This window comes from Enhydra lutris, unplaced genomic scaffold (genome assembly GCF_002288905.1).
Source record: "Enhydra lutris kenyoni isolate GAN:26980312 unplaced genomic scaffold, ASM228890v2 scaffoldscaffold7, whole genome shotgun sequence".
Classification (NCBI taxonomy): domain Eukaryota; kingdom Metazoa; phylum Chordata; class Mammalia; order Carnivora; family Mustelidae; genus Enhydra; species Enhydra lutris.
Window position 1 is genome coordinate 21,703,576 of NW_019154091.1, and position 13,122 is coordinate 21,716,697.

At 36.5% G+C, this 13,122-nt stretch overlaps 1 protein-coding gene across 1 annotated transcript in view; it reads right to left on the bottom strand.

Annotated features, from left to right (window-relative positions):
• The window catches only part of LOC111142236 (otogelin like), a 129,080-nt gene that overhangs the window by 8,614 nt on the left and 107,344 nt on the right, over positions 1 to 13,122 (bottom strand). The window contains exons 45-53 of the mRNA XM_022495278.1: positions 11,406 to 11,547; positions 9,488 to 9,673; positions 7,680 to 7,892; positions 7,118 to 7,222; positions 5,622 to 5,729; positions 4,125 to 4,226; positions 3,527 to 3,631; positions 3,400 to 3,440; positions 1,197 to 1,260 (exon numbers count right to left, since the gene is read on the bottom strand). Of these exons, the coding sequence (XP_022350986.1) occupies positions 1,197 to 1,260; positions 3,400 to 3,440; positions 3,527 to 3,631; positions 4,125 to 4,226; positions 5,622 to 5,729; positions 7,118 to 7,222; positions 7,680 to 7,892; positions 9,488 to 9,673; positions 11,406 to 11,547 (1,066 nt within the window). The remainder of the gene's footprint in view (positions 1 to 1,196; positions 1,261 to 3,399; positions 3,441 to 3,526; positions 3,632 to 4,124; positions 4,227 to 5,621; positions 5,730 to 7,117; positions 7,223 to 7,679; positions 7,893 to 9,487; positions 9,674 to 11,405; positions 11,548 to 13,122) is intronic.

Below are 13,122 nucleotides of genomic sequence, written 5' to 3' on the forward strand. Positions count from 1 at the left end.
TAATCAATCAATGGAACTTTTATTTATATTTATGTTTTCTTATGATGTGCAATTTTTTCAAAACCAATAAAGATCTTTACCTCTATATATTGTTAACAACTCAATGAGTTTACTTAATGATGAATGTTACACATTCATTCCTTAACATACAATAAGAAAGTGGTCTGTAAACTCAACTCTTCTTTACTGTTGAAACTGCCTTCAAAAGCTATACTTCATCACAGACTCCAGAATTGTAGAATTATCATCAAGCTACTTGTTTGTTATTCTCTCTTCTGGAAACATGACATGACAATTTGGGGGAGTGGAGATAGACAGAAGCAAAATATAAATCAACAGTGGTAGGGCTCTTAATGGTTAGCACTAACATATCATTTTTTTTTTTTAAGATTTTATTTATTTGTTTGTCAGAGAAAGAGAGAGAGAGAGTACAGGTAGGCAGAGTGTCAGGCAGAGGCAGAGGGAGAAGCAGGCTCCCCACCGAGCAAGGAGCCCGATGTGGGACTTGATCCCAGGACGCCGGGGTCAGGACCCTAGCCAAAGGCAGACGCTTAATCGACTGAGTCACCCAGGTGCCCCAATGGTTCTTTTGAGAGAAAATTTAGAATTTTGTTGTGATGCAAAATATAGTCTTGTACATCATACTCGATGGTGAAAGTGGCCAATACAAGTAGAAGCATATTGAGTTAGGCTACCATAGTGACGAAGATTCAGCTCAGAAGCTCTAAACCTTTCTTGTATATAAAAATGCAAAAATCTCAAACGGTTGAATTAAAGGTTTTTTATTAACTCACTAATACATAATAGAATATTTATGATTTTATAGAAAAATCAGTTCTATGTTTTGCAATGTTAACATCCATAATGATAGAACAGTTAGCAAAAATTCTCCCTTTTAGATGCCTATTTTTAAAATATTAAATATATATATAAAAAAACATAGAATCAACTTTAAATTCTGCAAAGCCTCTGACAAACACATTCATTTTTCTGTCCCATTAACATATTTGTCAGAACATTTACAGGTATTACAAAAGAGGCAACTGAAAAATAAGAGTGCATTTTTATACTCAAAACTGGCAAAATGGTTTAAAATGTGTAATACAACTCAAAGAAAATATTTTTAATTTATGAATAGTGAACAACAGATACCAATAATATTCATATCATTTAAAAGCTAGATAAAACATAGTTACCACAGAGATACTGTACACATCCACAGTCACTCTGAAAGTTATGGTCTATTGCAGTAAATTCTCCCTATTAGAAAGATATTATTATTAAATATGATTTATACAGCTTATTTTATGGCAACTATAAAAACATATACACAGTACAGCATTTAGTAAGTTCCCTACTACATAGCCAGACACATATCAGGTGCTTATTAAATATTTGATAGTGAACATGCTTTGATTAACCCAGTGGTCATTAATTAACAGCCCACAGAAAAAATTCACAATAAACAATATGATTATGGATCACTTAACCTCTCTAAACTTTAATTTATCTATTTAATGAGTTAAAGTAGAGAAGATGTTCTTTATGTTTAATCCAACAATTGAAAATATTGTTGGATTCAGGGCATCTAGTGGATAATTTGAGACAAGAAAATATGTGCTAATCCTGGAAACTTTTGTTGGTGCAAATGTTCTTGGTCCAAGGTTCTGATGTTTGCATGGAGCAAGGTTGCTACAGCATATAAATCAGGAGCAGAAGAGTATAGTTGAGAGACTAATAGCACAGACTCAGAAATAAGGCTGCTCTGTGCCCATCCTGCCTTTGCTGCCTACTAGTTGTATGATCTCAGGAAGGTTACTGAGCCAGGCTTCTCCTCACTTCCCTCATCTGTAAAATGGGGATAATAACATTGCCTACCTCTTAGATTTATTTGGAGAAATAAATGGGTCAGTTCAGGGAAAGAACTTACAATAGGGTGGACACACAGAAAGTGTGGTATAACCTTTAGGTGTCAATAAATTGTTGTCATACAGATGCTTAAACATTGCCTTGTCAGAAACGGTGTAAGTTCTTCTTGGTGTAGTACCAGGTTTAAAGTTTGAAGAATTGCATTTTTAAGTGTTAACTTTTCCTGAGTGCATTTTTCATATGATATCAGTAATAAAATTAATATGATTTTTTCCTAAGATTTTAATTACTTAATTTATTAATTTGAGAGAGAGAGAGTGCAAGTGCAAGTGCAGAGTGGGGTGAGGGCAGGGGGAAGAAGAGGGAAAAAATGTCAAGCGGACTCTGTGCTGAGTGGAGAGCCCAACGTGGAGCTAGATCTCATGACCCTGAGATCATAATCTGAGCTGAAATCAAGAGCTGGATGTTTTTTCAAGGTGTGAGAGAAGTTGCTATCTTTCAGCATACGTATCTTGCCTCATACTTTGGTGTATTTATTCATGTTCAACCTAGCCTCTATCTAGAATAGTTCAATGCCTCTCATCCATTATCCTAACCTATCACTTTCTTTCAAATTTTTCTTGATGGTTAACGTCCCTAGAAAGTTCTCCGTGATAATCTCTAACTTGTGGTTAACATTCTGGGTATTGTATTATTTTATCATAATAATTACATTTTAATTTTATTTTATCATAATATCATATTTTATCACAATAATTTTATCATAATATTTATTTTTATCATAATAATTACAGCTAATATTTATTGAGTTCTTTCTGTGTGTCAGGTACTATCCAAGTAATTTATATTAACTTATTTTATTCATAGATATAGGCATTGTCATTCTTTTTATATTGCAGGTGAGGAAAATGAAGCACAGGTAAGAGGAGTCCAGGCAGGAATGAAAACCAGGCAGTTTCAACCTGCTTTTTTTTTGTTTGTTTTTTACTTATGTCTGGGCTATAGTTTCTAAGGGAAATGAAAGAGTTATGGCAGAGTAGAAGAATAAAGGAATACACAAAAGGAGACACAGACATAAAACAACCCTTGGTTCTAGTCCTAAAGATCTCGATCAATCATTTGCTCTTTCTAGACCTCAACTTCCTTATTTACAAAATGTTCGTAGATAACTCTTAAGAAGATACCAACAGTTACATGTTTATATACATTCCTCCTCCAACAACAGATGCATCATTGGCATAATTTCTTGAAAAATCACTGGGGACACTTCTTAATATTGAGATACTCTTTCTTTCAATGTTTTGCTTCATTTTAAGACCAGTGAAGTGGATATGAGGCTAGTAGATTCAATCACCAGTGAAAAAAATAATGGATTACATCTTCTTATCTCCAGTAAATAAAAAGGGTTTACTGCTCCCTGATAGCAGAGTATATTATTTTAATCTACTCTGAGAACTCAGAAGTAAGGTATAAAGGAAGAATAAACTGATTTAAATAATATGACAATTCAATCAAAATATGTATTCTTACCACTTCACAGGTTGGCGTAACAAGGTTTTCACAGCTACATTCTAGGAGGCAAAAATCAATATATTTACATTGCTCAGAATATTACACTGTACTGTAATAAAAACTATGAAGTATGAAAATTAGTTACCGCAATGCCATGTTGGACAACATTGACCAGATACATTTTCTTTCACAAGCTTCATATCCTCTGCACAGTTGAGTAGTGGTGCAGGACAAAGATGTGGGTCACAAACTAAATAGAGAAAAATTCCATGGATAAAGAGTAGCTTCTTGTAAAAGCTTGTCCTCACTGCCTACCAGTTAGCTCACAGCCACTGCTGATGCAGTGCATGGACTCATATCTCTCCCACCGCTCACTTGCCATGTATCACTGGAGACAGAATACATGACTCCCGAGCAGATAGAACAGTAGTAGAACTACGGCAGCGGGTGAAGGGCCCTGAGACATGCCAGACATGTAAGAAGAGAAAGGAAGTAGAGAATGTATGGAATCACCTGGGAAGCTGGAAATTCTAGGATGATGAGAAGAGTCATAGTAATCTATTTTGGGGAAGTAATATTATCCAAGAAGACCTCTTAGATGTGATAAAATATTACATATACTTAATATATATTTTATATGTAGAATTCAATGAAGGTCTGATATAACAGCGCAATGAAGATTCATGGGGCTTCTTAAATATTGGATATAGCTGAATATTTTAAGTTAGTTAAGATACACTTACCACAATAATACCGTGGACAACAGAAATGTGTGGTATTAAGATCCACAGTGAGAAATTCCCCATCAGTACATAGCAGAATAGGTTCGGTGCAAGATTCACAAACTGAAGGTAAAATGAAAAGCCAGAAGTCACAACTGAGCTAAAAACGAACTGTCCATCAATTTGGATTACTACACACATGTAAAAATCAACATGAAATAATGTTTAATAAAATAAGAAACGGGGAAAATAAGGCTTTAATGACAGATCTCCTCACTTGGTCATGAAAACAATACTATCAAGCATACTGCTATATGCTTTCCAAACACAGTGACAGAGAAAAACGCCATCTTACCAGAAATAGAGAGTGTTAGGTTTTTTAGAGCAATTTTCTTTATCCTAGGATCAAAATGTCATTGACTCATTTACTTCAGTTTTCTGAATTTGCTACCTTTGATTACTCCAATTTGTGGAAGAATAATAGAGTAGGCACCTGTTCTTTCCAGCTGTTCAGTATCCCTTTCCCACTTCAATTACAATTCTCTGAAAGACCTTGACGAAATGTCCCACCCACACTGCCTTAGAATGACTCTTAATAAAGGTGCCTGACTCTCAGCAGGCCTCTGTGTAGGAACAACCCACATTAGACAAATCAGAAACTCTTTCTATGGCATTTGAATCAAAACAGAGGCACACCAGGGCAGGAAATGGGTGTTGCTGACTCAGTCATTAGTGACTGCCACCTGGAGTGGATGGTGTCTCTCCTTGCCAGGGCTTGGTTGTTCTGCTTCATCTTGATCCTACAAAATCTTGATCCCAAGCCTTCCAGTAACTGGTTGTGTGTAAGCTAGCTATGATCAGTCCGTTTTGCCACTTGCACCCAAAGAACCTTAACTGGTAAAAAGAGATGTGTTTTGATTTCCATAGATACACCTGAAACCTACATTAATCACCAGTCTTTGATTTGAAGATTTACTTGAAATGGAAAATAGAAGACTTTTTATTTTTTCAATGTCTATTTCATCAGACAGAATATATAGCTCATGTATTCTTTTCCCAGACACTTTTCATTTCTACCATTCTATTCCATCATCACCATGCTCACACATACATCATACATGATATATAAAATCAAGTTTTAAAGAGGTTCTCCAATGGCTTAGCAGAGTCCATTATGTTAGTTGGTTCTTCAAGGAAAGCTAAGGCTAAATTTTTCTCTAAAAACAACTGGTACTAGCCTTATTAAAGAAAAAAAATTATATTGTCTTGAGTATGTTTTGACTGATGTATATATATATATAGTCCATATAAATAATAAGGGAAAATAGTGCTAACTGTAATAATTGTCGAGTCATTTAAAATGCCATCCTTTCTTTTCAACTGCCATTATTCAGTTGAATTCCTATCAGTGTATCACCAGAATATTGGTTACCATCGGTCCCATGAAATTCATGTCAAATAAGAGATTTTCCATACACTCTCCCTTTGTTCCAAAAAGTTATCTCACAGAACACTCACCACAGAGAGGAGAAAAACAGCAAGGCTCTTCCTGTTGGACTTGAATCATGAATTGGTCTTCTCTGCATTCTAGTGTTGAAATACTGGGGCATTTCAATGGGTCACATTCTGCAGAAATACCAAGGTATTTGAAAATTTGTATAGAATGAAATGATAAAATAAATAAAGTCATATGGTTTAGTTCTCTTTGAATTTAAATATGACCTGCTACCTCAGTGTGTATTTGCTGGGGGAGGGTTCCCACACAGCACGGAGTAATTCTCTAGATACCAGCTGGGTGTCCTACAATTCAACTCAATTCTGACACTATCTACAGACACCAGTTACAAGCCCCACTTGTTACCTGTGCTCCTTTCTGGCTGACTGGCTATAAATCAGGGGTTTCTACAACCTCCTCCTTGGGTTTGATTAATTTGCTAGAGCAGCCAGCAGAACTCAGAGAAACACTTTGTGTACCAGATCACCATTTTTTTAATAAAAGAATATAACTCAGGAATAGCCAGTTGGAGGAGATGCATAGGGCAAGGTATAGGGAAAGGATAGGGGGCTTTTCTATCTCAGAGCACACCATTCCCCGAATTTCCTTGTGTTCACCAACCTGGAAGTTCTCTAAACCTCATTCTTTTTTGGGTTTATTATAGAGGCTTTATTACCCAGTCATGATTGATTAAACTATTAGCTACTGAAGTTTAGATCCAACCTCCAGGTCTTCTCCCCTCCCTGGAGGTCATGGGGTGGGAATGAAAATTCTAACCCTCCAATCACAGGATTGGTTCCCCTGGCAACCAACCCCCATTATCAGATTAGCCAAAGGCCTTCCAAAAGCATCACATTAACATAACAAAAGACACCTTTATAGGTCTCCTTATTTATGAAATTCAGGGTAGGGATTGCTGTACTGAGAATGGTGTGGAAGACCGGATATGTATTTCTTATTATAAATTACAATATCACACCTGCTATTTCTTATATATTTCTGCTAAAATTAAGATCTTTAAAATGAGTTAATTATCTAAACCCATGTGTTAATATATAAACTTAAAATTTATATATATATGAGATTTATATAAGCTATATTATATATATAGATAGATTTTATACACAAAGAAATTGCAGGTTAAAAAAGAACTATTCTGGGGCACCCGGGTGGCTCAGTGGCTCAAGTATCCGCTTCTGGCTCTGGTCATAATCCCAGGGTCCTGGAATCAAGCCCCATGTCGGATTCTCTACTCAGCAGGGAGCCTGCTTCTTCCTCTGCCTCTGCCTACCTCTCCCTCTCTCTCTCTCACTCTGTGTGTCAAATAAATAAAATCGTAAATAAATAAATAAATAAATAAATAAAATCTTAAAAAAAAAAAAAAGAACTATCTTTAGCAAGACAACTCCACAATATTTTATGACAAATCATTTTCTTATTGACCCAAAGAATGAGAATCTACTCCTCTTTCTGAACAAACAATGAACCTCACTTTTATTTTTCCTAGTTAATTACTCACCACATTGATACTGTGGACAACAAGAAAGAGGACTATGGCCAACAACCAATTTTTGACTATTCGTACATGTTGGAATAGCAGTTTCACACAAAGTCATGTCACATCCTGGAAATAAGAAATAGAAGCACTAAAATATTAGTGAATATAACTAAAATCCTGTGCTAACTCAAATCAGGGAAGTGATTCTTACTGTGTATGTTTTTGCAGGGCAATTAAACACATTCAACTTACAAATGGGTCATATGTGAAACCCTAGCAGATTTCCCCTTTCACCCTCAGTTGTCATAAGTCAAAGACTCCCAGAACCTTTACCTTGTCACATATTATTGAACACTATTAATTGCTTATAGCCAGAGTTTTACAGGTGTATTTGCAAAGTCAGCAAAACCATAATGAGGAAAACTTGCTTTGAGAAAATATAAATGATATTTATGGCCATATTTCTGTTTTTACCTCAACCCTTTTGTTTACCAAACATTATGCATGCCCTGATTTTTTCACAAATAATATCAACACATTTCGTGGCATTGACAGATGGGAAGGCTTCTGCCTGCACACGTACCGCAAACTTCCTTTGTACAGCAGGTCCACTTATCAGTGATGCCCAGGACAACTTCAGCTTCTCGCTCACAAATTGGCGAGGGCTCTTCATCACAATCAGGTTCTATAGGAATAATACTTCCATTCTCCAAGCATTTGTAGAGGGCACATTCGTCAATGCCCCCATTCCAAACCTCCCCAGCAGTGCGAGGTTGACCTTCACTATCCGTGCATGCTTAAAAAGATGGACAAGGTTACATCACTCATAACCTGGGCATTAAAATAAATCAGACTGTGATGTTTGGATTTCAGACCATGACTTGGCTTAATGACATAGATCACATGTCACAGATTTATCCTTCTTTAGAGTCCTGTTTTTAATCAGCTTGTAGCTTACATTTTTCTTCAATGAAATTTGTCATATAGTCTACAAAAATATTTTTCCCTTCTATAACTATCTGTAAATTTGAATGCCCTTATATATATAAGATAATCTGTTCATTGTTTTTTATTCATTTTTCCTTATTAATATAATTTATTTAGCTTGAACAAACTCAGTAAAATGAATTTGTTAGTTTTTCAATATTAGCTATTCCAACTCAGTGGGAAAAATCCCTACCATATATTTATCATTTTTGTCATATGAAAATCCAAAACATGTCAGCTTTAAAATCTAAATGTGGGAAGTAGCTAATTATTTAGTGACTTATTATTTAGTGATTATGTAGTTTTGTTATTCAAGTTTTACTTAGTGATAAATACAGTCCACTGGTAGTTCTTTTAAAAATGATAGAGATGAGTATAGTGACCTTCATATTCCTAGCCTCAAATGAACTTCTTTCGTATTATTTTCTTTACTATCAAACCAACCTCACAGGTCCCTAAAAAACCAAAGATGCCTGTTTATTCTCAAAGTCTTCTACAAATACTTTTCTCAATGGCAAACACAAACTTGTTTCTGGAACTATAAATGCATTTTGCTTCTACTTGCCCATTCTCTTTCATTATTAGCTTAATCTCTTTTCCTCTAATCATAATGATAAGCTCTGTATTGCAATTTTCTCAATTTTGCACTATTTTCATCTGCAACCACCACTGAGACGATGAGTCAGAATGAAATGGTTTGAATATGAAAGTAGAAAAATTAAATATTTTCTCCCACATAACACTATCTGACATTTCTCGAGTGGTTATTTTTCTTTAGGCACTGTTGCAAAATGCTTTGTATTATTTATGCATCCCCACACTAACTTAATGGGATAAGTGCTATTATTTTCCCCATCTTACTGATGCTAACTAACCCAGGCTCAAAGAGGTAAAGATGAATCACTATTACATGAAATAATTGGAATTTCAATTGAGTTCACATACCATGCTCTTAATTCTTCATTGATCATACCTTTGCCTAGTTATTACAGGCAGAGAGATTAAAACACATCATCACTGCCTCACTGTGGTGGGGGGGTGTTAAATGGGTGATGGGGATTAAAGAGGGAGCTTGTTGTGATGAGCACCTGGGTATTGTGTGTAAGTGTTGAATCACTAAATTATACACATGAAACTAATATTACACCATATGTTCACTAACTGGAATTTAAACAAAAACTTGGAACAACAACAACAACAAAACCACATCACCACCGAAACATCTAATTTGGGTAACTTTGATTGAAATATTGAAATATTAAAATCAAACTACAAACACACTGGTTTTCTTTCCAACACTTAAGGGGACCTGTTGATCAATCTTCCTCAGCACCTCTCCCCAAGATCTAAACAAGCTTTATTTATTTGCTGAGTCCCCAGTCATTTTTGCACTCTGCTGCTTACCGCATTCTTGCTCTGAGATGCACTGGACTGAGTCTGGCCTGTGAAGGATGGTTCCATTTTTGCACACACAATCTTCTCTTAAATTCAGACACGAGGAATGCCCATAGAACCATCTGTTCAGACATGTTCTTGCTTCACAGGTCTTCACACAGGGTTGATATTCCATCCCCTCTGGGCAACTCAGAGCTACGAATAACAGAGGACAGAATTTGCTCATGAGAAAAGTCACCTATTTGGATGATTAAGTGAAAGGAAGAAATATCAGATTTCTTTCTGAAAACGCATTTGGCCCATTTCCGTCTCTTCAAATTTCATTTTTTCATGTATTATGTAACCAAAAACTAGAAACAAAATAAGCAATAGGTATTTTTGAGTATTTTCCAGGGTCCGGCTAGTATGATACGCTATGGTAGAAAAAGCTCATCTGATTTGTAGCAAATGAACGTGATCAAGAGGCAGCCCAAATCTGGTTGGCATTAATCCTGAGTCAGCTGGCATGGAGTGACTTCTCTGGTAGTGGGGAGATACAACAGTCTACTCAGAATAAGCACAGAAATATGCTTTACGTATGTAACTCAACCAAGCCATAAAAAAGAAAAATGCTGTGTGTTTAGGTTTAATCCTTCACTGTCAAAGGAAACTACCATTGCTGAACAGTTTCTAAATGATGTTTTAGAAAATTCGGATTCTCAGTCATCTTAAAATATCATACTGTTAGAAAATGAACACACAGCTGTTGGGGGTATAAATTGGTAAAATCTCAGTGGGGAACAATTTGACGGTATCTATTAAAATTAGAGATGTCATACATTTCCTATGAATCAAGCAAACCCACTCTTGAATAGTGATTACCTCTGGGAGCAAAGAGAGGGAAGGGGTGGTAGGGCACACCAGGAGCTGCTTTGCTTTCTTTCTTTCTTTTTTTAAAGATTTCATTTATTTATTTGACACAGAGAGAGATCACAAGCAGGCAAAGAGGCAGGCAGTGAGAGAGGGGAAGCAGGCTCCCTGCTGAGCAGAGAGCCAGATGCGGGGCTCCACCCCAGGACCCTGAGATCATGACCTGAGCCGAAGGCAGAGGCTTAACCCACTGAGCCACCCAGGTGCTCCTATTTCTGAAATGAAGTCATGTAACCGGTGTTTGTGATATGCTATCCCTTCTATACATATTTTACCTTTTCTTCTAGGGAAAATGAAAACTTTTATTTTATTTTGGAACATTTCACTAACATTCATTTTGACCATCTTTTAACCCTTAATCCATTTAATTGCTATTTCTTAACTTAAATTAACAGTATTTTCTGTGAAATGTACCCAAGACTGGATATAGGTTTAATAAAAATTTTTATGAAAGGCATCATAACTTGATGAGAAAACATGAGCCCCATAAATAAAAACTGTCAAAGAATACAAACAAAAGAAAAAGGGTCCACAAACATGTATTTGGAAAAAGGCTGAACCCAGATATCAATCAAAGAAAGCCAAAAAGGTAAGTTTCCAGGAAGTGGATACTGTGTCAGGAAAGGAGGAAAAGGGAGAAGAAAAAGATGCATCTTCTTCACAAGCTAGGGGGCAAATGAGTCAGGTTGAATTGAAACCAACAAAATATGCTCTGGGATACAGAATTAAAGTGCCTGTTCAATCCCCCTGTGACTTCAGTATTTCCATTGGTTTTGCTGACTAATATTTTGTGGACTAGGTTTTCTTTTGGGAGGGTTGAGGAACCCTAGATTTAGATCAGAATGAAACTAGAACTAGACTGTGTGGGAGAGCTGACCTCTAACTTTCAGGTTGCTTTTATCTGGTTTTATCCTTACGAGATTATTTTGTGATGAAAAATGAAAAGAAAAAGAAGTGAATGCAAAACATGCAATGCTTTTGGATTGTTAGGAAATATTCTTGAAAAAGTACTACTTACAGCAGTAGTCAGGTGTTCTCCACTGAAGACAGATGTCAAACCTGTTGCACAGAGCCACGTAGGCAGAAAGTGCGTCACATTCATAGTTCCAAAAATAGGTATAATTGATCCACATCTTTTCACAAAAGCTCCATGGTGAAACCTAGAGACACAGTTGGCCTTGGGATAAGTTATGTTGTTTTATTTCACTAAAGGCCCTACGTTATTTGAAAACTATTCAGAGAATCAAAGGGTTGCAAGTTAATACTTATTACAGATCTTCCTTAGACCTTAGATTCCAGGTGTCACCTCTGATGTGACAATATTTTTTTAAAAGATTTTATTTATTTACTTGAAAGAGAAAGAGACAGTGAGAGAGGGAACACAAGCAGGGGGAGTGGGAGAGGAAGAAGCAGGCTTCCCACTGAGCAGGGAGCCCTATGTGGGTTTCCATTCCGGGACCTTGGGATCATGACCTGAGCCTAAGGCAGACACTTAACCACTGAGCCACTCAGGCGCCCACTTATGTGACAATATTTTTAAATACATTTTAGATAAAGTAAATATTGTCTGCACTAATGTATATAAGTCTATCTTATAGAGATGAAAGAGAAACAAATTATGTGGACCTAGCAAAATCTATTTCTGATATTATACTTTGGGTCACAATTGTCTTTCCATATACAGAATGGGACTTTATGATGAATAAAACTGGAAGTTTCTGAAGCATTTCATAATGATACATGGTATTACTTATTAAATGAGGTTGTAAATGCTTCTCAAAAACTATGTATCAATATTGAACATTGAATAGTTTATATCATTTGACATGCTTCAACTTAAAGACATTTATTCCTATAGATTGTTTCATTTTGACTTAAAAATGCCTGATATCTAAATAATTTAACTTGCAGCAACATCTCTTCCATTTTTCTCTCTACTCATTTCATTCAGCAAACGTACTAAACATCTCCATGCAGATGCCAAATTCTGACAGAGTTCAAGGTGCCAGATAAGAATACTTAGCAGTTTTCATATCCCATCATTTCTACTTCAAGGGCCATATCTGTAAAGACCAAGATTCTACATTCTTTTAGTCTTCTTTATAGCATTCCCTTGGTTTCCAGTACTTCACATGGAATACTTGCTGAGGTCAAGGGCATCCTCCTTGTGGAATCGGAAACAGAGAGCTTCCTTCCTAAAACTCTCTCCTTGAACTTTGTGTGTAGTTCATTCTCTTGCCTTTTCTCCTGTCCAGTGTCAGCTCCTCTGCTGCCTCTGATTCTGAGTGTTTCTCTATACCTCACCCTCAATGGTCACGTCTACTAGCGACAGATGTTTTTCCCGGATTCATACCACCATCTTGGGCATTTAAATCTTTTCCTCAGTTTCTTTGTAAGTTAAAGAGTTATTCATAAACATAGTACTACTTAAGATAGCTGTAAGCTAATATACAGTAAATGTACAGAGAAGACTCAGGCACACTGCACATTACTTATTGTTATTTTTAAAAATGCACACACAGGGGCACCTGGGTGGCTCAGTGGGTTAAGCCTCTGCCTTCGGCTCAGGTTATGGTCTCAGGGTCCTGGGATCGAGCCCCACATCGGGCTCTCTGCTCAGCGCGGAGGCTGCTTCCCCCTCTCTCTCTGCCTGCCTCTCTGCCTGCTTGTGATCTCTCTCTCTCTGTCTCTCTCTGCCTGCCTCTCTGCCTGCTTGTGATCTCTCTCTCTCTGTC